The sequence below is a fragment of the Betta splendens genome, chromosome 1 (assembly GCF_900634795.4).
Source record: "Betta splendens chromosome 1, fBetSpl5.4, whole genome shotgun sequence".
Lineage (NCBI taxonomy): Eukaryota > Metazoa > Chordata > Actinopteri > Anabantiformes > Osphronemidae > Betta > Betta splendens.
Window position 1 is genome coordinate 5,317,043 of NC_040881.3, and position 26,229 is coordinate 5,343,271.

General features: G+C 44.1%; 3 protein-coding genes and 1 long non-coding RNA gene across 15 annotated transcripts in view; 2 read left to right on the forward strand and 2 right to left on the reverse strand.

The window, feature by feature from the left end:
• The first annotated feature begins 193 nt into the window (after window positions 1-193).
• Window positions 194-9,338, forward strand: sh3d19 (SH3 domain containing 19). 2 transcript variants are annotated; one of them, XM_029149935.3, is made up of 21 exons: window positions 194-351; window positions 2,970-3,009; window positions 3,597-3,637; window positions 3,734-3,773; window positions 3,923-4,043; window positions 4,123-4,300; window positions 4,399-5,400; window positions 5,714-5,827; window positions 6,003-6,097; window positions 6,403-6,443; window positions 6,537-6,741; window positions 6,833-6,901; window positions 6,979-7,116; window positions 7,200-7,272; window positions 7,366-7,496; window positions 7,572-7,630; window positions 7,708-7,937; window positions 8,229-8,263; window positions 8,346-8,532; window positions 8,640-8,743; window positions 8,843-9,338. In XM_029149935.3, the coding sequence occupies exons 1-21, from the start codon at window positions 279-281 to the stop codon at window positions 8,951-8,953; spliced, it is 3,087 nt and encodes a 1,028-aa protein (XP_029005768.2). In that variant the 5' UTR covers window positions 194-278; the 3' UTR covers window positions 8,954-9,338. The 2 variants fall into 2 exon arrangements, with proteins under 2 accessions (XP_029005768.2, XP_029005759.2); XM_029149926.3 differs by having other exon boundaries at window positions 264-351; window positions 8,637-8,743.
• A 234-nt stretch (window positions 9,339-9,572) lies between these two features.
• Window positions 9,573-12,114, reverse strand: rps3a (ribosomal protein S3A). The gene is made up of 6 exons (XM_029149969.3): window positions 11,956-12,114; window positions 11,419-11,522; window positions 11,075-11,262; window positions 10,174-10,382; window positions 9,969-10,078; window positions 9,573-9,739 (listed from the first exon to the last, which is right to left on the reverse strand). Exons 1-6 carry the CDS (start codon window positions 12,015-12,017, stop codon window positions 9,612-9,614), a joined length of 801 nt encoding a protein of 266 aa, XP_029005802.1. The 5' UTR covers window positions 12,018-12,114; the 3' UTR covers window positions 9,573-9,611.
• Window positions 12,115-13,518: 1,404 nt separating this feature from the next.
• On the reverse strand, window positions 13,519-14,603 carry LOC114855828 (uncharacterized). Its single transcript, XR_003785983.2, has 2 exons — window positions 14,464-14,603; window positions 13,519-14,028 (listed from the first exon to the last, which is right to left on the reverse strand). It is a non-coding gene; the product is annotated as an uncharacterized LOC114855828 (long non-coding RNA).
• The window catches only part of lrba (LPS responsive beige-like anchor protein), a 127,771-nt gene continuing 116,046 nt past the window's right edge, over window positions 14,505-26,229 (forward strand). For 4 of the 11 annotated variants that reach the window (XM_055510013.1, XM_055510017.1, XM_029151219.3 and 1 more), the window contains exon 1: window positions 14,507-15,425. In XM_055510013.1, the coding sequence (XP_055365988.1) occupies window positions 15,240-15,425 (186 nt within the window). In that variant the 5' untranslated portion in view covers window positions 14,507-15,239. Of the gene's footprint in view, window positions 15,426-26,229 lie in introns of all 11 variants that reach the window. The other 7 variants (XM_029151127.3, XM_055510010.1, XM_055510024.1 and 4 more) reach the window with 4 other exon arrangements.

Here is a 26,229-nt window from a genome sequence, read left to right on the forward strand (position 1 = left end):
AACTGTACCACTCCTCCAAAAAGCGATGCATTATCATATATAATAGCGTAACTCTGCTCCGGTGTCTGCTGGGGTCCGGGCCGCTGAGCGGCACCACCTCCATCCTCCGCGGGACGGAGAAGCGCAGCTGCGTCCACTGAACTTTCCAGTGGGCAGGACACCGCCCGAGGGTTCATGGAGTCGCTGGACGGATGCGAGCGCAATCGGCGTCTCGTTCACCTTCGCCTCGTGACACATTGGATCGCACCCTCTCGTCCGTATTTCGTTTTGAAGCCCCGATGGCTGAACCCCGACGCGTGGACGAGGACGAGCGGGAGCGCGCAGAGCCGCCGAACGGGAGCCCGGCAACAGGTTCGTCCTGGCTGACCCAGAGTCAGCTTCTGGTGCCGTGCAGCAGTAGATTAAGGCACCGTTAGACAGCGGCTTCTTTCTACATGGCAGCAGAGTTTTCATCAGCCTGTTTATATTTGATGAAATGCATGAATGAGTTGAACTTGGTGAGGAACATGAAACCCCTCAGGACTCTTTCCTCTGTTATTTGCTGCTTGTTTGGTGTTGCTGTGACCTCCGTCCACCCGGACCCGCGTCAGTCTGGATGGGAATGCCTTGAACAGGCTGCTGCCTCTGCTCTGGTGCCGGTTCCATGGACCGATCCCGCTCTGTTTCTACCGTGACCCACTCATCTGCACTGACGCCGTCCAATCCCCTCCGGCCGAAGCTCCACATCAGCTGCTCACCTCCCGTTATTCTGCGTTCTCGTGCCGGCTTTGACCAGTCGTCTCTTAACACCACAGGCGTTTGGCGCACTATTGTGTGTTTCTCTGCTTCTTCTGTTATTCAGCGCGTGACGCTGACCCGTGCGGTGGGGGCGTGTGGTGACCACACCTGCTCTGTGACTGCTGCTGCTGAGCTGTGTCAGCAAATGTTGGAGACAGAGTGCAGCTGCGTGAGGTCGTGTGTGTGTGGTGTGTGTGTGTGTGGGGGGGGGTCCTGATGACTATTGTGTCTTCCTCCTGGGTCTGAGGCCTTTTTTTAGCTGTTGGCGAGCTGATATGGACCCAAACTGCAGGTTTGCCTTCAGGTCATGATGTGGGAAGTCTATAATGTCTATAATATGAATATGTTCCATGTCTTGTAGCATTGGATTTAGTCTTTGTGTTCGATGTCTCTTGGTCGTTTGGGACTGTGCTAAACATTCACGATTATTTCCCATAGGTCATACATTTATAGCAGAGATGTGTCTTGAAACATTGATGTTTCCCACAACTCAACATTATACTGAATTGTTGTTGTGACTGATTCTGGGGCTCTGGGAGATGTGAGGTGGGTTCAGTGGGGTTAACTCAATAAGCCAGTTTAAGAGTTTAAACTTAAAATCAGCTAAATATGAGAAATGCCAGGTTAATGTAATATTTTCCGGGAAAAGGGCGAACTTGAGCCCTACAAAATATACGACATTAGCTAAAAGTACCACTAAAGCCTTTACACTTGTAGCTGACAGGAAGACGCCGTGATGGTGCAGACTGCCACTTCCTGAGTGACCACATTCCAGTGGATCACATTGGCCAGGTGAGCACAGGTGAGCACAGGTATGACAGGACCCGCCCTCTGTGCGAGTGGCTGCCACTTCCACGCTCGCCGTCACACTCGCCTTCGAGGACCAGGAAAGAGGGTTTTTTTACGGGCACATCCAGCTGATCCTGGACCTCTTTATCTTGAGCCCATCCACAGGTAGGAGCACGGCGGGACAGAGGCGCGTAGAGAGCTCCGGTCTTTCATAGAGTCTAGGCTGCACGTGTACAAGGAAGTGGTAGCAACTTACTTAAAGCAGCAGAGTAGAGCAGTTAAAGCACCACTGGGTCAATGCACACAGGCTCCTTCCTCACCCGTTGGAGTCGAGCCTAATGTCCAGCAGCGCTAACAGGGAACAGGTGTGACAGGCGGCCCTGACTCTCAGGTCAGAGGTCACTAATGACAGAGCAGACTTCACCGGTGCCTGTGTTTTCATTTCCCCACTCACCTGCTCCTGCCTGTTAGCTTTAGCCTGGCTGCTAAAGGATGAATGGACTCTTTAGCACTTGCTCAGCTGGAAATTGACTGACAGACTAAACCTCCGTGTTTGTGTTTTTTGGGTCTTTTTTTTTATCAGGGTTTGGTTATAATGTTGAATACTTTATTCCCTTCGTCTTTATTCTTTACAGTTGTTTGTCCACTGATTAGCAATAAGATCCAATCAACATTGTTCTCAACATTTCCCAAACTACGATTGCACAATAGCTGCTTCTTTACACTTGCATTCAGAAATACCAGCTCATTTACTTTGGACTAACTGGTTGATCAAGGTGAAATTGCTATTCCTGCTCCTTGGGGTTCGGTTCCAGTATTTCTTGTTTGTACAGTCTCCTGTAGAATGACAGAATAGAATGAAACACTGACGTAAAGTGAAGCTTCTGATCGTCCCCTTTGAACTCAAACGTTACATTCCAAAGCCCAAACTGGACGTCTGAACCACATGCTCGCTGCAGCAGGATATGCAGTAGCAGCAAATGGTGGCAAAGTATTATGTTTGCTTTGTGTCTCTTCTGTTCTACTACTACTAGTACTACTTTCATTGTACTTCTCATGGCTAATTCACTCTGAAGTTACACACAGTGGGTTTGTTTTAAGGGTCTGACTTTGTGTTTCATCTTCTCAATCAGCTGTTTATATTATTTACTATATGTATACACACCCCATAATTATGGTACTTTTTAAAATAAACTTAGTATAAAGTTACACAGAAGTTTTGGTTGCAAGTATTTTACTTTCAGATGTGTGTGGTATTTGCCTGCATAAAAAAAGTAGTAATTTTTTCCAGTGTAGTTTCCAGGAAGGAGACAAAACCAGACCTATGGCGTGTGCTCCTTCTGCTCCTATCATGTAAATCTAATGGTATTAACGAAGCTGCACCTGTCTGCGCTCCTCTACAGATCACCCTGACGGAGCCAAGGCTGAGCGGCTCCATTCCTGGTACGTCACCACACTTTCAGTACACGTTTTAGTCACTGACGACCGGAAGCTAAGTCTGCAGCTGAAAACAGGGCACTGTCCCTTTAACGGCTGCGTCTGCTGATGGCAATGTTGTGAATGGACCAGACAATGCAGTCAGGAGGTCAACAAGCTGCCTCCTCTGACAGGACATTTCACTGTGGCACATTCATACGATCGGTGCACTTTAAAAGAAGAAAGAAAAACAAAAGGAATGTTAAAGGAATGAAGGACTAGACTGGAGCCACACCCGATGATATGAAAGGGAGCTAAAAGTGTGTGGTTGTGCTTTCAGAAGGTGTCATATAGAAAGCAGTGATGTTCTCACTTCCTCCAATATTTAGTCCTAACACCAAAACACAATGTTTACTCTGTGACATAAAATAGTGCCAATATTATCTATAATTAACATAACACATTTCATTTATTTAACATGTGTTTTTTTTCCTGTTCTGTATTTTATCCTCATAAACTGAATTCTTGCCAAAGTCCCCAACAGAAGTGTGAACCTGCTCTTGTGTTCACTGATAAATGTAAAAAGCAATAAAGATTGTTGTGCTCTTCTCCAGTCAAGGACCTCTGTCCTCTATACGAGCTGCTATCAAACGAAGTGAGTTCAATAACCAGTGTCTCTCATTGACATTTATTCCCTATTTGAGCTTCTGATGACACTAAAAGACTTAAATCACCGTTTTCCTCTCTTTAGCACGAACTAATTCTCAGGGTGATCACTGCAGAGACAGAAGGTAATGTAACACAACATCCATACATTTCTGCTTGTTTTCATTATTCTCATTGATGTTAACTAAAATATTAATGTATAGATGTGAGGCCAGTGTGTTCCTACAGCAAAAAGAAAATACACTATGGTTTCTTCCAATGGTTTATTTTCCAGGCGACCAGAGATCACCATCGTCTCAGCAGAGCCTCTGGCCAACAACAGCTGGTTCCCAGAAACCTCTGGGGTTTCAGCTTCCCGGTCACACTGGCCTGCAGGCATCCACGCTGTCTCGCAGGTAGTCTTCCGCCTCCCTTCTATTCCAATGCTCTGAACCTAATGTATCAGTAAGTAATGCGTGTGAGCGCCTCTCTCAGCGCCCGCCGTCCTACAACCAGGTGATTCTAGAGAAGACTCACGAGGAGAAGGGCGTCCGGCCCACCGCAGCCCCCCGCCGGTTCACCTGCACCGCCACAAGCGCCACACAGACAGATCCTACCAGGGCGGTCCCACAATGCACTGCTGCCCCACAGCTGCCTAAGAAACCACCTGCTGGTGAGGAACACGGGAAGCGGTGATGGTCTGAAAGCGTCTTTTCTAGAGTGCAGGTTTCAGCCTCATGTGTTTGCTTTTTTTTATTTGCTTGTTTGCAGTGAAGAAGCCACAAAAACCACCAAGGCCATCACCACCAAAACCACTGGACAAAGAAACTGCTGGAAATAATTCAGTCCAGAGCTCAGCATCCACCAAGGACCAGAACGACTCTAAGCCAGATGTGAAGCGACTCAGTCGACCTGAAGCGTTCATCAGATCAGTCACTGTACACTGGGATCGTCCTACAGAGAACCTTTCTGCTGCCTCATCTTCAGACGCAGAACCCAGTCAACGGCCGGTTCCACTTCCACGCATAAAATCCCGAAAGCAGGCAGTTAAAGAAGAAGAAGAAGAAGATCCAATTTTGGTCAAACTCAGTGACAATAGTCCCCACATTCATTCAGGTTCACAGAACGTCTCCACAAATGAGTATTTAAAGGAGCTGTTGGAGGTTTTCAGTGCCAGAGACGAGTGTGAAGGGAGGTGTGACACCGTTAACCAACCTGGAGGTGAAGATGCTGTTGGAGACATGAGCGACAACCAAAGTCAACGCAACATCTGGGCCAGGATCCAGGCCTTCGAGAGCCAGACGAGCCCCGAAGATGGAAATGCTGCTGAAGCAGCCAAACCACAGCTTCCAGCTAGGAAGCCGTCCATCAGACCACCCATTGCAGCGAAACCCCCCGTGGCTTTCAGACCTCAGGCTGACAGCCTCGTCGATGGGTTCAGTCAAAAGGCATCCAACGCAGACGCCCTACAAATGTCGACGTCGGACCCCCGGCCTCATCGGACCCCAGGCCTCAGCTTCCCTCCAAAACCTTGGGGGGCGCCTATAAAAGACGAGCTGGAGGAGCTTTTACAAAGCAAGGCAGCCGGCACAGAAAAGCCCTCTACCCCCGCGCTGTCCAAGGCCAATAGCTTCTTTGAAGCAGGAGCCTCCGCGGTTCCTCCGACACCTCCAGTGAAGCCTTTTAAGGAACCTCTGAAGCCCAACCTTAACATTAACAACCATAACTCGGCTTCTTTGTTCGAAGAGAACACATACATCAACAGTCTCTCAGGTATGTCACAGGTGTTTTAAAGGTGTGAGATCAAATGTTCATGGCTAACTAAGTCTATACATTAGTTTATCCCTTTTTATTATTTATTTTCAAACTCTAAAGTGTGAAGTGTGCCTTTCAGTACCAGGAGGCAGTTAGCTTAGCGTAGCCTAGCACAGTATAAGACTCTCCAGCAAAGCTAGCTTGTTTCCTTGCTAAGCTAGAAAAGTAGGGTATGCAGTTGTTGGTGTTACCAACGGTTGAATGCATTGTTAATGTATATCTTGAGCAGTAATCGTATTAAATGCTTGTACACAACCTTGTCTCTGTTCAGACAGTTTCCCAGTGAAGCCCCAGTGGAGCGCAGACAACGTTGGAGGCTCTACCAGCAGACAAAGCATTCCAAGGAGGCCGACAACCATCAGGGTCCCCAGCAAAGTGGGCTCACGTGAGTCTATTGGTTTAAGTCAACACAATTCATATATTTAGTATCAAAAGGTCTAAAACAACAACTGACTGAGAAAAATGGCGGCCATCTGCCTGGACAGTCTAAACCCCGCCTGTTCTAACGTGGTCTAGCCTCTGTTTTCAGTAAGCGAAGGTAATGACGCATCTCTTCCCAGTGGCAGACAACTTCGTGGACAATCCCCCACCTCTTCCCAGTCAGAGCGCTGTAAGCTCCCTGAGCCAGAGGCCAGTCCCCTCCCTCCCCTTCCAGGTAGGCTTCGCATCCGACAATGTTATAACTGCCTGCGTTTTCATTAAAAGTCTTTGCCTTGAGTTTGCAGACCTATAAACTATGACACTGTACATTTGAAACCCAGAACACCCCACCTATGCTGCTCACCTGCTTTATTTCCTCTGCCTTCCACAAACAAAGAGTTGATTGTGCCCCTGTGAGCACATTTCCCACTGTTGAGCTGGAGCTAGCTCTGGCTAAATGTTATGGGATGTTTCCTGGTTTCTCTGCTTTCCACTGCTTCAAACCGTTGCACTGTCTGACCACTGCACAATCGTCTGTAGGACCCGTTCCAGTCCAACCCAGCGCCGTCGCTACCGCCGCGGTAAGTCAGGAAGTAAACGCAAAAACAATCTTACATTTCAAATTAGTCATTTTTTTTCATTTAACCAGATGGTGATGCTGTGCTTTACTTCAGGAGGACCAAAACTCTGCCGCCTCGCCCATCACCTGCCAAATCAGGCCCAGGAAGGCCTCCCCCGCCGAGCCTTCAGGTCACAGGTCGCTCTTTGTCAACACCGTGGGAGACTTCCCCCAAACCTGAGCGACAGGTGCCCCCGAGGAGAGGGCTTCTCGTGCCTCCAAGGCCCAGGCCAGGCCACTATCTCTACAACAAATACACCGTGAGACAGAGAGATCCCATTACAAGCTGCCTCAGTGCTGTGATTTCCTTCCCTCTCCCACTTTCTGAGCATTCTGGCTTTCCTCCGACAGCTTGAACTTCCTCATGGGATTGCAGGCTTTGACTACACTGCTAGAGTCCCAGGGGAGTTGTCATTTGAGGTGACACAACACAAGACAGCACCTTTTCAGTTGTCAGTCCCATGACTGCATTTAATCCCCCGTTACCCTGTCAACAGAAAAACGAAGTCCTTCTGCTGCTAGATGAGATTGACCAAAATACTTTTGAGTGTCAAGCGGGAGACGTCAAAGGCAGCGTCCACAAGTCTTGCATTAAGGTCGTTACACCTCTCGGTGCAGACGTCGCCTCATCACAGGTATGGCTGACACCTTGATGCCTGTGTGGTTTGGTGACCAGTGAGCTGTGACACGTGCATTAACAGTCTCTTTCTCGCCACAGGGGTTCAGTCATGAGGCTTCCAGCTCAGATGATTATGGGCAAAGGGTGCAGGTCCTGTACAACTTCATACCAGGTGACACGCCGGTTCGATTAATCGTTACTGATTCACTGCTGGGAGCTTTGTGTGCCTGTGCGGTTCATTTGAATGTGAACTCTCCTCACCCAGAGGGATCAGGAGAGCTGGAGCTGAGAGAAGGCGACGTCGTGACCATGGTGGAGCAGGTGAACGAGGAGTGGTACAAAGGCACTTGTAGGGGATCTACTGGTTTCTTCCCCATCAACTACGTCAAACCACTGGTAAGTTTAGCTGTTGGAAGTCACTCACGTTGTTTTGATGAGGGACAGATTTCACTATAATATATTATATTATAGTCGGATTCACCAAAATCTCCACCTAGAAGGAAGCCAAAACCACCATCAACAACAATCAGGTAACATGTTAGATTATGAAATGTTAAATAAATGAACCTTCAGCTTCCTAACGCTGGAGCTCCTGCGTCCTGTGCAGCGGTCCGCGCTGTGTGGCCAGGTTCGACTTTGAGGGGGAGCACAGTGATGAGCTGTCGTTCTCTGAGGGGGATGTGATCCAGCTGAAGGAGTACGTCGGGGACGACTGGGCTCGAGGGAAGCTGGGTGTCCTAACCGGAATCTTCCCTCTCAACTTCGTGGAAGTCATCGAGGACCTGCCTCCAGCTCCCAGCCAACAGCCGACCCTGCCCCCGCGGAGGGAACCGCCTGGTATGATCAGTCATTTATTCATTTTGGGCTTATGTGACCCCTCAAGAGCAAGTTACCGTAACTGACCTCGCTTATGCAACATCACCATGTCGCCTCTTGTGACAGCGAGGCCGTTAGTGAAGAGCCAGTACCCTTTTTACTCCCAGCTGACGTTTACATCAGTGGCACGTCAGGAATCTGTGCCTTGTTTTTGTTTCATTAAAGGGCTGTTCACAAATGGTCTCACATTAAGAAAGCAATTATTAGCTATTCATTTACAGCACACCTCCTCCTTATGATTTTTCCTAACAGGAATGGTTGCTTCACCGAGTGCACGTCCTGCTGGGGTAATGTACATGCACACGTTTATACACGCTCTACAGTCGGACACTGTGTAACAACCTTTCTGTTGTCCTGCTCACTCTGTAGGCATCTCAGTCCAGTGGGAACTGGGTGGTGGCTCTCTACGATTATGCTGGGAAGTCACCCGAAGACCTGTCCTTTCAGCAGGGCGACTACATCCTGCTCATCCAGCAGGTGGACTCAGATTGGAGCTACGGCAGGCTCAACGGCAGAGCAGGCGTGTTCCCCAGGTTATATGTCGAGGATGCCCCAGGTGTGAAGAACCCCTCCTTATGTGGTTCTGACATGTGTCTCAAATAAGTAAGAAAGCTTTAAAAACTATTCATGAGCTCTCCATTTCTGCTTTTCCTCCATCAGCAGATCAGCGGTCATCCAATAACCAGCAGAGCAAACCTGCTGGTGGTGTGAGAGCCAGGGCGCTGTATGACTTCAATTCAAACTGTCAGGAGGAGCTCTCACTGCAGGTAGTATTTAGATGTTTGGCTTCCCGTCAAATAAAATGTAATTCGAAACATGTATTACTGTAGATTAATTAAATGACAATGTTCGCCTTTCTGTCACAGGTGGGGGATGTTATAACCAATTTGGAGTCGATTGACGGAGAATGGTTCTTGGGTGAACTGAGGGGCAGACGAGCCCTGGTCCCCAAAAACTATGTACAAGTACTGAACTGACAGGTGGCCTTCACTGGAACAAAGGACACCGCTGAAAGAGCCGAACTGAAACAAGATCTGATAGAGATGCATTTATTAGAAGCCCAAAATGAACTTTAGTCTTACTGGAAGGCAGCATTTAATCTCAAATGGAAAATCTTGCTTCTTCTGCATCAAGAAATTCCAAGTGTTTACTGAATAATTTATCGTTATAAATATTACAGCTGACTAATGATGCAAGTTCACTGAATTCGGTTTTAGAAACTGGATAGATTTGAGTGTTTCACTGTATGTTTGCAACATATTCAAGTTTGTCTTTATTAACCTTACAGCCTTTTTGATGTACTGGTACACATGGTTCCAACTTGAGGTGCCGGCCCAATAAATTGTGTGTAATTAAAACAAAGCAGTTGTCAAACTTAGCTGAATTTGAATAACCAATCCAGAACTTGGATTGACCCTTCTGCTTTCCTACTGTACAATTTTGCAGGCACTTGTAGCAACAGCTCCATTGCCTAAACACGGCACATGGAACATCTATTACTTATATTAGTAGCATACACTCCGCAAGTCTTTATAAAGTGATTTAAAATCTAGAGAAGGTGAAGGTGGAAAAAAAAAAAAAAACAGTACAGACCACTGGTAATTTACATTTTTTATTAAATTCATCAGGCTGTTTTTAGACTGACTCCTGGATTGGGGGCTCATAGCCGTCAGGCCTCTCCACCTTGGCCCCAGTGTCATCTCCAGAAGACTTTGCAGTAGTGCTGGAACCACCCTCTCCATGGAGCTCCATCAGCTTGCCCACTGCAACAAAAGACAAAGATGAACTTGGGCAGACCACCTCTCAGCCTTATTACAAAACACACAAACTCCTTAAGCGGGGAAAAAAAACACCTACAGCAGTTTTTATTTTATACAAGGTAACATCAAGTGATGAAAAAAGACTAATCAAGCAAAAAATGTGTTCCTACAGGTAAAAACATTAACGTTTAATATTAAAAACCACAGTCAAAATAACAGCTGGTCTACTTACACTCAAACTTGGGTTTTTTAAGCATCTTGACCTTGCGGACGTACACGTCATGTAGAGGGTAGATGGACTGGCAGGCCTTTTCAATGTCTTTACCAACACTGTCAGGGATCCTGGAATGCAACAAGAACATTAATGCAGTGGATAACTGCTAAATCTATTACAAGTCAATTTAAGGTCGTAAGGGAAATTGAACTGCACAACTTACAGTTTGTTGACAACTTCCTTAAGATCATTGGTTTGAACTTCACGTGTCATGATCTCCATCATCTTCTTGCGGATCTGACGAACCTGCTGGTGCTGAGCATATGAGGTCTTCCTGATCTGGTTGGTGCGTTTCTTTGTGAAACCCACGCAAAACAGTCGCAGAAGGTACCCATCGGTGGTCTTCACATCAACATGGGCTTCGATCATGGTCTGCAGAAAAGAGAGATCTATCAATCCAAATGGTCAAATTTGATCATCCCAATCGTCTCAATTTCATCGTGACTGCTTTGAGTAAATTACAACACCTCACTCACTCTGTCTTGCACCAGACGACAGCTAGATGCACTTTGCTTACATATTCCCATTTATGAATAAGACAGCTAGTTAGATGCAATTGTTTTTTGAAAGCAGAATCATTACATTTATTTGCTTTTATAGAACATAACCATGTGTCCAATATCAAATTTGAAGCTGTGTAGTCAAAACTATTCAACCACATTAAAGTTATTCAATTAAACAAAAACTGCAAAGATAAAGAATCAGTAATTTCATCAAGTTCCAAACAGCAAAAGAACTTTTTTCAAAAAACACTGATGGCCTTTTTGCCAGGACAGCAACAAACCATTAGTCCAGGGGTGTCAAACTGTGGTCCCCCGCTGTCTTTCCTAACTCTCCTGCTGATTACCATGAACAGGTGTGTCAGTTGGCTACCTGATCTAGGTAATAAGCAGACTCTGGTAAAGGGAGAGTTGGAAAACCAGCAATGGACTGGTTTGAGTTTGACACCCCTGCATTAGTAAATACAATAAATAAATACAAAATCAATGTGTAGTTATTTCACCTCACTTGAGAACTACAGTACCATTTAGGCTTTTCAATACTACTGAAAAACTGTCAATTACCTGCCACTTCTTGACCATGGAACACATCTTGTCACGGGTCAGATCCATGCCGTGGAAGTTGGTGAGGCAGTTCTTGCCCTGAACATCCTCGGTGATGAGCTTGAACTTACGGAAGGCCACCTCATCATTCTGCAGGTCAGCAAGACTCACCTCGAACACACGTCCCTTAAGACCATCAGAGGCGATTTCTGGTTTGATGAGAAATACTAGTTAGAAACCAAGTATATCTACTACTCAAATTAATCATTTTTACATCCAGATAATGAGGTAATAGATCGTTATAGAGCACAATAGGTCATTTTGGCATCTAGGTAAACGTTAGCATTAGCACTGTGCTAACGTACTGGTTCCCTGAGTCCTGGTGACCAAGGTCTTGCCGATGTTGCGGATGTTGAACATAGCTGGTGCCTTAACATCGTACCAGTCCTTCTTGGAGAACGGGTCCACGCTGCAGATAGTACAAAGATACGACACAGAGTCAAAGTACGTTACACATACACACATAGTACATACAAAAAACATAGTCTTCTAAAATAAGTGGGTGAGACGAGGTCTGATAGCTGCAGTCTGCTAACGGGCGAGCACGTTAGCGTACATTATGAAGGACTACGTTAACTCCGTATTATTGTAAAAGCCCAGTTATTTTGCTAGGACATGACCAAACAATTAAGTTGCACAATATCGATGAGCTAAAAGTCTCTTGGTAATATCTTTAGCCAACGCTAATCGGATACTTAAGAGGCCGGCGGTGACGAGGCTAGCACTGATCCTGTAACATCTAATACGAATCGGCTTCATCCTCCACATTTCTTACGCTGAAGACGCACTAATGAGAAAGGCAACGTTTGTCCTATGTTATCATGTGTGAATTTTGTACTTACAGCTTCTTTTTGGCACCTTTCTTGCCGCCTTTGGTCAGCCTCTTATTCTTGCCGACTGCCATGTTGGCTACAGGGAGTGAAAGAGGAGGAAATAGGAAATACCGCGAGAATAAAAGACGCAAACCAAAACCGTGAGACCTGTCCTGTCTCGCGAGTCCTCGAAGCTTCGCGTTGCGCTCTCTGCTGGTAAAAAGTAAAATGTAAAAATATGGGCACCATGTGGTACTGTGCTGTAAATATTCCCTCAGTATAAAACGTTCACTCGTTTTAACATTTAAAAGCAAATAATAAGATATTTTATATTATTTTTTATTTCTATAAATTAATTTGAATCAGTTATTTATTCCAATCAATAATAACTAAAATAAGATGCTGAAAGTTATCACTTACTCACCCACCCACCCACCCTAATGTTTATTGTAAACTAAACAGCCTGGTAACTGTGATATGATGATACTTAGATTAAAAATGGGACAAACCTGATCACTGAACAGGGTCAACCTGCCCTACGTGTCACACAGCCATGTTTAACTGCTAATTGTCTGCACTGTTATTTCAAAAGAGAAAAGAATTTGGTCTGTTGATTAAATACACCCAGTTGGCGGTTTATTAGGTACACCTAGCCAAAGCTAAAGCAGGTTGGGACAAGAAGGTGATGATATTGTTTTCAGTGATAATATTCAGCTTTTAACAAATAAAATTACTTTACTGATTAAAGGGAATTAGTTTTACTTAAGTCTATTTTAATATTAATAAAAATTAAAAAAAAATTAAAAAATCAAAAAATTATTAAATTAATAAAAAGGTCAAAACTAGATGTAAAGAAAGATGTAAACTACATGTAATGTCCATTATACTATTGATTCCTCTTCATTATATGCCCTTTACATATTAGCCACATTCATAGAATATAGTTTTGGGCAAACACTCCTTCACTCCTTAAATGAACTTTTATTAAGTTACTTTTTGTGCAGATTGACCATCTTCTTTTCATATAATATAATTTAATTTAAAAAATGCCAGCAGATACGCATATTACAGAAAAACTCAACTCTCATTATCACTGTAGAGTTTGTAATAATAAGATATGACTCATGTTAAATGCAAAGGTCAGTAAAAGCTTTTCAGAGCTTTATATAAGGAAGTAAATGTCTGTGCTGAAGTGAACATGGCTGTGGATTTCAGGTCATGGCATCAGAGAACAAGCTTGTGTCTCATGGGTGGTGCTGCTGGCTTCCATGACGCTCAGAGTCCCCGAGGACTCGGCTTCACCAATTCACTGGGAGGTCAGGGGTAACAGTGACGCCAGCTGCTCCTGTGGCAACAGCACTCGTAGCTAATTAGCCGTGTTGAAGAGCAACCATGACATCACTAAAAGCAGAGATGGGACAGGACTTTAAAATATGGGCACTATGGGTTCAAATGAAGTGTTATCACTTCATAGATCTGTGGGTTTTCCTTTTATGCAGTGCATACACAATGCATCCTCATGTCATATTTAGCTATGTAAACATCTCACATGCGACAGGTTATTAGTAATGGTTTGAAAAGGAAAGTCAGGCACAGCTATCACGTTGCTTTATTGTTTGCTATTCATTGCCATGGGATTTGGATATCAGTCACTGGGCCCGTGTGCTGGTGGAAAACAAGGTATACGTGTATTAAACTCCCACTCTATGTTTTTTGTATAGTGTTTGCCCACATTAAATTACATTCTGCAGGGTCAGACTAGTTTTCTTGCATTCACTCATTGTATGGTGCTAAAAGGCATTTATTTTTTTTGTAGTGTTTTTAAAAATCGGTTACAGTAGGCGAATCTTATTTTTACTGTAGATAAAACATATATTTTAACATGTTTCTCAACTCTGACAATGGGTACACCACACTTAGATAGATATCATGGAATAAAATTCTCCTTCATTTTGTATTAGTTGCTCATAATTTGAATAATCTGCCTACACTGCATTACAAACTGTGATCTGAAACACAGCATAATAGGGTTCAGTGTTCATATTTAGCCATTATGTGTATGTTTACACTTGCCGTGTGTGTGTCCAGTGAACCTGTTTCCCACTGAATGGAGGAGAAAATAGGAGAAATGACTTGTTTAAGGAGTAAACAAACCCAGAGGTACAGTACTTGCCTATAGGTATGTTACTACAAGTAAAAAAACGCTTCTCTATTTAAGTACGATATAGACTGTTTATTTTAGGTATAATGGCTAAAACAACAGTGTATAACACCACCAAACTTTATGCTGTTGGTAATATAACTACATAACAAGTCTAGTCCAGGTGTTTTACATGCTCCTTATGAATGTATGGAAAACATTTAAGGTCAAACAGATTGGATAAGTACTAACAAAAAATAACCACTTCTATAATGTTTGCAATTAAACTAAACCAAACTAGAATAGGGTGAGTAATTTAATCAAAGTAAGCAAATCTAATTTGGGATTATTATAATGAATTGACTGAGTCGCAGATAAAAGCCACCTGAGCCGCTCACCTGCCGCCGAGATGAATAGCCCCGGCTCCTCACTGCGCATGCGCAAACCCACTCAAGGGCTGCACTGTCATGGCGCTGACGAGCTGAAGCTACCGGGGCAAAGCAGGAAGAGGCAGCAGCGCAGCGGAGTTAACGCTGACATCTACACGCTCCGCGCGTGGACTTTACGGGTCTGGCCCGGGCGGACGGCTGCGGTTCATCGGCTCCTCCTGGAGCCGCGCTCGGACTTCGCCTCCTGGCAGTTAGTGACTTTGGGCTGCTGTCTGTCAACTGTGAGCACTCGGCGACAATAGCAACTTCCAGCGCGGAGCTGACACGGAGTCCTCGCAGCCTCTCGACCGAGCGCAGGAAGGCGCGGGCCGGGCGCGAGCTCCGCTCCACCCGCGTGCCCCCTCGCTACCTGCGGCGCGCGCGCACACACACTCCTCCTCGGCTCCCGGCGGCTTTAATCCACCCGTGTGCTATCAAGTTACGGAGCGGGAGCGGAGTAGTTCACTGTGGAGCGACGCGGGGACGCGTCCACTCTGCCAGCCGCTCGCGACTCCACTTCGCGGGGGTTTGCGGGGGGCGCCCACTTTCGGGCTTCATTCGTCCAACTAGCTTTGGATGGGGAGGGAAACGTTCGCATTGTGCGCCTGCGGACTGTCAACAACTCAGCAGAAGAGGACATAGACCCCCCCCTCCCTCCTCCGACACCGTCCGCGCTGTCACCGTCGGGGAGGTGAACAGGTGCCTTACCTGTGAACGCCACCTGTCCCGTCCTCGCTTCCTTAGCCATGGCTAGCGAGGAGCCGCCGGGCGCCGCGCCGTCCGCGGACGACGCGGACGGGAGACCGAGCCCCGTGGCGCCGAACCCGGCGGTTCCCGTCAGGGGCATAAGGATGAAATTCGCCGTGCTCGCCGGCCTGGTGGAAGTTGGGGAAGTTTCCAACCGAGACATTGTGGAGACGCTGTTCAACCTGGTAAGCTGATTAGGAGCTCAGGATAGGCCGCGGGTGGCAGTCAGGGCAGACTTGGAAAAGTGACGACGTTCACGTTTGCGCAGGAAAACGTGGACGGTCCAGTCTCTGGTTTTATCCTGCACAGTGTGTTCAGTTGTTCTGTGACTCAGTTCCTCAGAGTTTCAGTGTAAAAACTGCTCTTGCTCCATTTCCTGTCGGGCTTCTTTGACGTCTTTGTTGTGTTTTTCCTTGTTCTTTTTTTTTACTTTTTTTTAATTTGAATTAGACATGAGTAGTATCAGAGTTAGTGTGTGTGTGTGTGTGTGTGTGTGTGTGTGTGTGTGTGTGTGTGTGTGTGTCCTCTTGGCCACTCTGAGGTACCGTACCCATCCCGTCGTGTCGTCTGCAGTTCTGCCAGGGTTCTGCAGCGCCTACGTGTGAATGAATGAAGCTGCCGATGGGGAGGAAGTCTAACAGGAGTTAGAGTCGCTCAGTGTGGCTGGTACAGGAAAGGGGAGAGGTGAAGGTGGAACCTGCAGAACTGCTTCGTCACTGTGGCAACACAATGGAGCCGTTTCTGCTCCGTGGCTGTAGTCATGAAGTCAACTCCATCCCCCACAGTTGCATTAGTAGTAGAGACTCGGCACGTTGTGAAGCAGTGGCACATCATCTAACTAAGCAAAGTCTGAGTTAGGGTCGGTAGAGCAAGCAATTGAAACAGCTCAAGACTTTGCGGTATTAACCAAAGCTACTTAATGCCCCCTTCTTTGGCTGTGAAAGAACCTTTGGGGTGAATAAAATATCAGCAGCAATTGTTCACACTTGAAGCTGCAATCAGCAAATCTTTGTGTAAGAATTAGTGATTCATTCTCTGTCAGTTGACGTATTCTGTAATTAAGTCAACGTTTGAAATTTTGTGTTAACATGATTGTGGTTAAGTTTGTTGTTGTTGCCTTTATTACAGTGCCAAGAGGTCAGTGTTTTAATACAATTCAAGAGGTTTCAAATGGGGGCAGTAGCTTTAAAGACAGTGAATGTGAGGTAAATATCAAAGACTGTGTGTGTGTGTGTGTGTGTGTGTGTGTGTGTGTGTGTGTGTGTGTGTGTGTGTGTGTGTGTGTGTGTGTGTGTGTGTGTGTGTGTGTGTGTGTGTGTGTGTGTGTGTGTGTGTGTGTGTGTGTGTGTGTGTGTGTGTGTGTGTGTGTGTGTTTTTGTGTTTTTTTATCCCATAAGCGAAAGTGTTTAATCAGTTGACAACATGTATTTAGTATGATAAGAGGAATTAGTATACATGGACAATATGTAGAGATAGTCTGGCATGTGGTTTGGGAGACGTATCAGAGTGCAGCTCTGGTCATTCTTTCACAGATAACCTTCATTCACGGTTTCAAGTTGTTGACGGCCTCTTTTCTTCATTTGCGGCAGTAATTTGATTGCTTATTGTAGAACAGTCTTCTCCTAAATTGTTTTTAGCTGGTGTTATTTAAAAAAAGATGCTGCATAGAACAATGGCTGTGACGACTCGTGACCCATGGTTTTCTGTTAAACACTAGCATTTGCTTATCGAGGGGAGAAACGGATCATTATGTTCCCTGTGTTTTTTGTTTTTCATTTGTTTTTGCCTGAAGTCAGGAAGCTGCTGAATTGGCAAGAATAATGCATTCCTGTCTGGGCAAAGGGACCATCTTTTAAGCTGCAAACTGTGCTTTACACTCTTCCCCCCCGGTTCTAACATGTGATCCACAATAGCTGGGCACAAGTTGCTCTATGTGTCAGATAAAAGTAAATATAATGGCTCATATTTGTAATATCTAGAATAAGGTCCACACCAGATATAATGAACAGCATATATTCTATTATTAAGCGTTTCTTGCTGCCCTTAAATCAGGCATAAGACAGGGTATCAGACATTGTTTCCAGTGACTGACTCCAATAAACACCAGGCTTACACACAACCTCCTTCAGCAAATTTGCCATGGTTGCTGTAGAGCAGGCAGCGTGTGGGGAGATGGAGCTCTCTCTACCCACTGCCGGTGTCAGTGCTGGTGTAATCAAGCAGAGGAACTGGAAACACCTGTGCTTTTACCAGCACAGCCATTGTTGTTGGTTGCACTGAAAAACCCCTGAAACCGTACTGGTTCAGATAAAACCCTGGGTATCGGCTTCTACCGCAGTGAATGATGCTTCGACCACATTGAGGAACCGGTGAACAGGTCTAACGACCCAAACGTAGCCTGAAGAACTAGTCCAGTGGTCCCTGATGAATTAACCCTTTGCGGCCTGTGGCCTTGCCGTGTAAACGTTTGACTTTGGTTTACTTCGCCTCGTGAGGCAGCTGGCGTAACGTGGCTGCGTGCGGGCGTCTGCCCACGGGTTTCCTGGAAGCGGCGTTGTCTTGGTTTTCTTCGGCTGGCTGACTGAGGCTGCGAGGAGCCGAGGCCCGGTGTCGCTTCACGTCAGGCCACGCTGATGCACAGTTAGCCACACTACACTGAAAGTGAGTGTTTGTGCAAAGGCTCTCTGCACATTTAAGACCTGCTGACACACAATGATGCTGTCAGGAGTCTGTGAAACATTGGTTAATGTAAACTCCTGAATGGCTCCTCTGGTTGGTGATAGGGTAGATGGGTGAGATTGTGGTGTCAACTGGAACCTTAGTTATTAGGTGGTGTTTCAATAAGGTAGTACTAGTTTCTGTAATCATACAGCATTGCGTTTTAATATTTATCTGCCACGATGCTCATATTTAAGATCGGTGATTAAAAATTCATAAGTCTTTGCACCAGTGCTGTTTCAGAGGAATGTTTGATAAGCAAAAGCTGCTGGTTTGAGTATCAGTTCATAGAAAGCTATAAAGGTTAAGAATAATGTCATGTTTAAAGCTTTTTAGCGAAAACAGACTTTGAATCTCCACTATAGATGTGAAATCTACCTCTTCATGTTCCTGGACTGCATTTGAAGCAGAAGCCTGTAAGAGAGGGAGCTGCAGGAAAAGTAGACGCCTTGTTTTGTTCTGCATTTCACGCTTTCTGTAGTCATCTTTGTCAGTTTTTTTTTGTTTTAAATACTCCTTTAAGGTGCCACAGTGTGTTTGATGGTGTGTTGCTTCTGACTTTATCATCTGTTCTACTCACACAGGGGACCCTCCTTTTGAAAGAGGCTGTCATAAGTAAAATTAATTATTCTAAACTGTATCCTCCTCGTGTTTCTTTAAATAGTCTACTTTGTGATTTTATTAGGAAATGTACTCGCAGTAGCTGTGCATTGTAACTGGTAATACAGCACATATCATCAGACAAAGGCTATTTCTGTCTGTGCTCTGTAGGAACCGAGGATGTCTGCTGTTACTTTAGATGGAGAGATAACTTGAAACCCCGAGGTATCAGATAAGCTTTAATACAACCTCTTCATCAGAGATTTAAATGTGGCCCTATCCAATCAGTAACCGCAGCAATAACAGTGCGATTATGACCGTGAGGCTCGCGTTGGCAGGCGGCCTGCTTTATTTTGCCCAGCCCTGCTGATGTGACTATGTTATGTTACAGGCTGGAATGCAACAGACACACACTCCCCCTTCAGTCGAGCACAAAAGCCAGGGGAGTGAGCGTGGTCCTTGTCCTCTCTCCAGGCATGCGTTGCCCTCTCTGTCCGTAACAAAGAGCCCTCTAATCTGACACATGAATGAAACTGGATCTGCTGCTCTGCTATCCATCTCCCCAAATCCACTGTCACACCTTTTACCTCTTCCAGCACAGAATTCACTTTGCAGCACTTGCGGGGCTGTTGCCTAAATGAGCATGACGGGTTTGTTTACCCTCTGCTTTCACTGCGTTTCATGCTCCATATGCAACCTTTTTAATTTCCATAAACAGAACAGGTCTTTATTTGGCCGGCGCACCGGTTAGTCAGTTGTTAAATCACTGAACTCAGCACAGGGAGCGTGCTCAGGGTGAGGACGCGGGTTAAACCAGCCAGCTGACGGCCACAGCTGGGGCGTCGGCGTCGGGTTGGTCACCGTCCGTCCCCGTGTGTCATCATTCAGCCCAGGAGCAGATCAGATAGTGCAGCCACCATTCATCATCACCTCTGCTAACATACAGCCTGAGCCTCAGGACTCACCGGTATTATGACAGATACGCATGGCAAATTAGAGATTAAAGCGTAATATTATTATATTATATCGCGTCACACACTGTTAAACAACAGAAGCTTCACAAATTGTATTGTGTTGCTTTACAGCCTTTAAAAAACCTACCTGATTAAAAACCACAGCACGGCTTGTTTTTTGTTTTGTTTTTTTTTTGTTTTTTTTTTTTAAGATTAGTTCCATATGGAAATTTACTGCTTGACCTCCTCGAGGTTTTATTCCTCCTGGTTATAACAAGACATTCAGGCGACTGGGTTGATCTGTGCTGACTGTCGCAGCACAGGATAATTAGTTGGCTTCACTTTTCACCCCAATGAACATGATTCTAGTGGTTAATCTGCTTGAATATTTTGTGCGTGTGCTCATTTGTAGACTGTGTTTAAACATGAGCACTATTTGCTATTTGTTTAAACCTACTGCCATATCAACATCGTGTCTTAGAGTTGCATCCTGGTGTCTTCGTGAACAAAACCAGCCATAATTCTTTGAGCAGCCTTTTCAGCGTAGTTAAATTATTGACTGCTCAGTCACCGATTAACCAGATCCTCTTTCTGTTAATCTGCACTTGCAGTGACTCAGGTGTTATATAGTTTTGGCCTGCATGTCTCCTTATTGTGTCTCCTATAAACACTGCCAGCTTACTCTCAGTGGCATCTTATCCAATACCTCTGATGTTGAAGGTCACTGGGGGACACTCCTGTAGGCTAACAACCTAATGATTAAACTCCAGCTGAAGTCTGTGACGGGGTCAGTGAGTAGCAGCACTACACAGTACACCTGGGAAAATACCTACAGGTATTATTGATTGATTGGTTGAACTGACATTGTATCAGTGTGTTGATGTACTTTTGTACTTTTACATTTGGACTTTTTCACCTGCTGTCCACCGTGGTCATGTCTTAAATGTAGTTTGTAGGTGTAACAACAGTGTTCTTCTTTTTCTTACATGCACCTTCGGCTTTATATACATAAACACACATACATACGTATGTTTGGGAGCTTTGCACAATCCCTCTTTTCATTTTCATTCACTCATCCATCTCCTAGCTTCTTATTCCAGTCAGAGTGGCCGAAAGGGAAATCAAAACTGCCCTTGAAATCACTTTCAAAATAAAGCGTCATGTGAGGGTCTGTTCTTACCCCCTTCGTCCCCCTGAGAGCATTTCCCAATGCTGGTTAAATATTGATTTGATTCGATCCTGAGCAACTTAAAGACAGATTGTAATTCCACAATCTACAACTCACCGTTTACATTCATCATTGTGATCACGCTTTGTTGACCTGCATTGTTTTGATAACTGATCCATTTTCTATTTATGTATGTTCATTCTCTAGATATTAGATCCATTGGTTCATTTATCAATGAACTGAAAATGTTGAAGTTCCTGCAGTTCTATTCTTATGGCTCAGTATCTGCTCTTCACGGACGAGTGTGTAATCTTATGCTAATGCTGTTCTCTCGTTGCCAGGTTTGAGTGATAGCTGCTGAGAAAAGTATGAATAATAAAACACAATTTAAATACAGCTCCTTTTGTACGAGGAGCATGTCGAGGCCTTAAGCTCAATGAAAGGATGAAACTTCTAACAAGTTTGATGATCCTAAATGCCAATACCCTTTTCTTGTTTTGTTTAGTAATATCTGCTGGATTCATGGCCCACCGTGCTCCTGGTTTTATGATTTCTAGTCTACTTAAGTAATTATCTGCTTTCCACAATTTATTGTTTACTGTGATAAAACTGGTAAAGCGGAGTGCTGTTGACAGGAAGTTATGTAGGCTCAGATGTGACTACGGTCTGAATGACCAATACAAATCTAGTATTGCTCATTTATGTTATCTTACAAACCCACAACAGTCTATTTCATTTAAATGAATTGAAATCATCATCCATCTGTCTTCAGCTTCTTATTTGGCCCAGGTCTCGGGGGCAGTGAGGCAGAGAAATCCTTGTACATGCATAACTTTAAAACCTGCATGTTCGCTGCACTTTTAAATCTGCGCTGACCTTTCAGTCAGCGGAGCAGGGAGGAGCGGCCTTTGGCCGAACCTGCCTCCCTACGCCCTGATGGTTCCTCCACTCGCGGCCTGCTTTTACACTCTGCATCAGCCACTCATGTGCTGCCAGGGCCTGATTAATTATGGACTGCATACATAAATGTGTAGCACTAAACAGCTGCACCATTTGACCAGACATTCATATTTTGAGCTAAACCTCTCCAACTTGTGTTGTAGTCAGTTTTTAAATAACACTGTTTAACATGCAAACATGCAACATCAATATTGCATGTTAAAGAGTGGAGTCTACTTTCTTTCCCTTTTTTCTGAATCTGTTCCTTGCACCAGTATCACTAGCTGCTAAGAGGCACGTTGTCAGTGGCTTCCAAACCACAACAGGAAACACTTTGCTCACTGCTAGCTTTGATGTGCTGCAATGGCGGCCGCTAATCAGTGCTAGATTTACTCATCATTACTTTACTTTACTTACATTTAGGGAACAGTGTGTGAGTAAACCACAGCCATAATTATGACCTGTCAGTTCTATTAGTTATTTTTCTAGGTTACACTAATCAGGCTCTTTAAAACCGCTGTGGAAGGTGTTTTGCAAAGTGTTTATTCAATGTAAGAACCTTGTATATAGACAATCGGAAAGCTAATGTTGAATCTGGAATAATTTGTACAAATCAAAAAATTGACTTCTGTTGTTTTTGTTTAAATAAACAACAACAACCAACAATCATGGTCAAGAGAATAATTTCCTGATGTTTGCTTGTTTACAACACATTAGGGTTTCATAGTACAGTAAATGTGTAGAACTATATAGAATTGTATTACAATTGTGGTGAACCTGGAAGATTAGTGAGCCCAAGGATTAACTTATGTTTAAGCGTGTTGTTTTTGCAGTTGGCTTCAGCCGACTGTTAAATTAGGAAATTGAAAAGAGAAAAAGTTGAAAAGAATAGTCCCAAAGACTAATGTTGTTTTACTCTGCGCTGGAATTAAATGTTAGCCAGTAGTAGTGTGTGCTTTATCAGATAGAAGGGGAACATTTGGGGAGTGTGGGTAGCCTTAATTAATGTACTTGGATCAGTAGAAGAGCGTGTTTAAGGCTGTGCGGTCCACACCCTGATAGCAGATCGGATTGTGGGAGTTCCTAGAGTTCCTTGAAAAGCAGCACAGCCTTTTCCTCTTGCTGAGAAAGGAAGAAAGATTAACATCTAGTATTAAGTATTAAACTCCTGACTACAGCCAAATAGTATTTTTTCTGCCACTGCAGCATTTTACGTACACATCCACTTTATTACATGGATGATAATGATTAGAATTTACTTTGCATCTGTTAACTATTTGTTAAAGTAGTATAAATTTTAGTTGTAGTTTTATTCTTGCAGCCTCTTGGTGTTATAGACTGTTTGATCTTATCTGCTGCATGATCTTACAGAAGGAAGTCACTGTCTGCTATCTTTGAATCAAACCTCAGACTTCCACAGTGACGTTTTGTCAGTATTTTAATCATCAACCTCAAACACACACGGGTTTTGGCTGGTTGGAGTGTAGACAACTTTCAGTATATTTGATGATAAACACACATGGACTGTTTAGCTTCTGATGCATTTATAGTTTACGGAAAAACAAAGCAGCATCGAACGCAGTGGTTTCAGACAGTTTCATAACAACTGTTGTTTTTATTTATTTAACCATATTCAATGATTCCTTCAACCTAACGCTCATCTTTGTGCCTTTTTGTTGTCTAATAACAGGCTTTTACTTTGTTATTGTACAAAAACCAAGGCTCTGAACTCTTTCTTAAAGCTGTTGCACATTGCCTTTGGAGATGTCAAAAGAATGAAGATGCCATAAACTGCGTGTGAGGGCATTAGGCAGACAGAACCTGCTCAGAAACCTCAGAACGGAAATGTTAAAAGGTCAAGCGTGTTCATGCGGGTACATCTTACATCACAGACGTTTCTTTGAATTATGCCCAAATCATCAAGTTGCTTTGGGCATCCACCTCCAACGTCCAGGGCTGTGTCTACAACTGTGTGTTGCAACTTTTTTTTTTTAAAACAGGTTTGACTTCTTTGATGCATGGGCTTGTATTAACCCGAGGAATCTCATATGCATGTGTTAATGTTTAGGAAAGAGCTGAGTAGCACTGATGCACTATATGGTTGTGGTATTGCATGAAAACCATCAGACACTAGCTGTAAATCAATACTACTAGTGCTACACACGCTGAATACTATTTTGGTCAGTAGGAAATAATTTGTTGTCCCACAAACTGATTTGCTGTGACTTATTATATTGGTGTGTTGCTCTCGGTGGTCTTTTGTTTAGCAGAGCTTTCGGACAGGCAGGAAGTGGCTGTGACACAGTTATGAACTGTACAAACCACAGGAAGCTGGTAAGAGTGGAAAGCGTGCTGGTATACGCTGCAGTTTCCTCATTCTCCAGTCTGAGTTACTCCCAAGTAAATGAGCTGAGATGTTAAATCAATACTTTTTTTGTTTTAGGATCTGTTTATTGACTCCATAACTGCTTAAATAAGTCTAACAAATACATACAGGACATCCAGTCTACACAAGTATACAACACATTCAACAGATCAGCACGATACTGGTTTACTGAATTGTTCTAGTGGTAAGGGCTCCTGTTAAAGATCAGTAAGATCAGAAACATTTCCTATTTATTCGTCAGGTATGAGGCAGTAGAGCTGTTTCTTTTGTCTGGGTAACGGATGCAAATGTGTGGATGACATCAGTGTTCTCAATCCGGTAGGAAATCTCGTTTCTACGTTCCTTCAGCTCAGCTCAAGTTATTCACTAATGTTTATCTTTTCCTGATTTGCCTGCTATTTTTAACACGTTGCATCAGAGTCAGCTTTGCTCCTATGAAAACTCAAACAGAGGCATTACCGTATCAGACAGCGAAACTCTTTGTTTATTTAACAATCACATCTTTCAGCGCCTGGACTCTGACAGTTTCCCCACAGAAGGGAATTTGTTAATACTGAAAAGCCAATTCCACTCAGAGGCCACATAAAGATTTTGTCCTGCAGAAAGCCATGCTGTCAATAAGCCCAACATGATTACAGCTATAATTCTGAACATCCCATTCCAGAAGCAGATGAGTTGAGTCCAAGTTGTTCTGGGTAGTCTGTGTCTAATGGGGACCATTTCCTGACGAGCCCTTTCCTTCTGCTGATAACGGCATCCACCCTTCGCCTTCAGCTCCACTGTGCAATAAACAACAGCGCCGTTAAACCCGCCTGGTGCACAGGTTACGCTTTGTGGCGCTCGCCCACCGCGTGTTTGACTCACATTAAAAACACGGGTTAAAGGCCGCTTCTCCTGTTTGTTCAAAGCGTCACGCAAGTGGATGCGTTTCTGTTTCAACAGCATGTTGCACACGAGACTAAGCACTAACTGGTAGTAAGGAGGCAGCGTGAAACCATTTTCATGTAATGTAGGTCAATTGTAGTCTTGTCTAATATTGAATGTTATTTGTACCTTTCCTTTTTTTTATTCACTACTTCCCAGACTTTATCATGTTAGATGTAGTGTGCCAGCCGTTGTGTCACTCGTCAGCGTTGCGCGTCTGAAGATATTCTTAGTCGGGCTATTAAAATACCTCTCTACACCCCTTATCGCGGCCTCATCCTTTGTGTTGAAACACAAGGAAGCGTCAGATGATCAGTCTCCTCATTTAAACAAATTTATTTAGCAGTAATTAGCAATCCAAGATTTGTTCGCAGCCACAGTTGAATAGTCATCAGCCTGTTTACATCTCTGCTGGCTGTGCCGTTAAATGCAACAAGAGGATTCATGAAGTGGGTTTGGAAGAACTTGTTAAACTTTCCATGAAGTTTAAAAAAAGGTTAAACCACTGTTTTCCACAGCCACTGAACACATAATTGTCACCACTCTACCTTCCACCTTTGCAATGACAAATGTAGAGTGGCAGCTTCATGCGCTGGGCAGGATGTAGGTAGGCTGTGAAGGTTTCTCACAGAATAAACAGGAGTCATTTGTTGTGTGTGTGTGTTCTGTTTTGGAAGTAGTATCCAGAGCGGGTGGCGTTTATTTTTACATTTTGAAATGAATTACACCTCTCTAAATATATGAATATTATTTAACGATAAGTGTGTTCATGTTTCTGTAGCCAAGCCCTGTTTTTCATCTCAGTAATTTGCTTTAGTTGATTGTGTTAGTTGCATCAAATACTTGCAGTAATAATTAAAGTGATACTTCACTGCTGAAAATCATGTTGTGTTTAAAATATTTTACATTATCAAAAAATGCAAACATTGATGGTCTGTGTCCAGAAAAAACAGTGGAACAAAACCCAGAAGTAATTTGTGTTGTGGCTGAAGATGGTTATATCCTACAACACCCAGAATGCATTCCGACCATTGCTCGGGCAGGTACAGCAAAAACCAGGAAGCACTAGTTGTAGTTTGTGAACACATGGCAATCAATCCCCTGAGATGTCTCAGGGGACTTTTGCAGAGGAATAAATGATAATTTCTCTGCATAAAAAATATAGAGGAATATGAGTGTCCCTTCATCTTAAACACTACCGAGTTTTTTTTTCGGGCAACCATCATTGAAAATTTGTGAAGTTTTCCTGTAAAAATGACAGTGAAGTGAAAAGCACCTTTACTAACCATCTTATTTACACC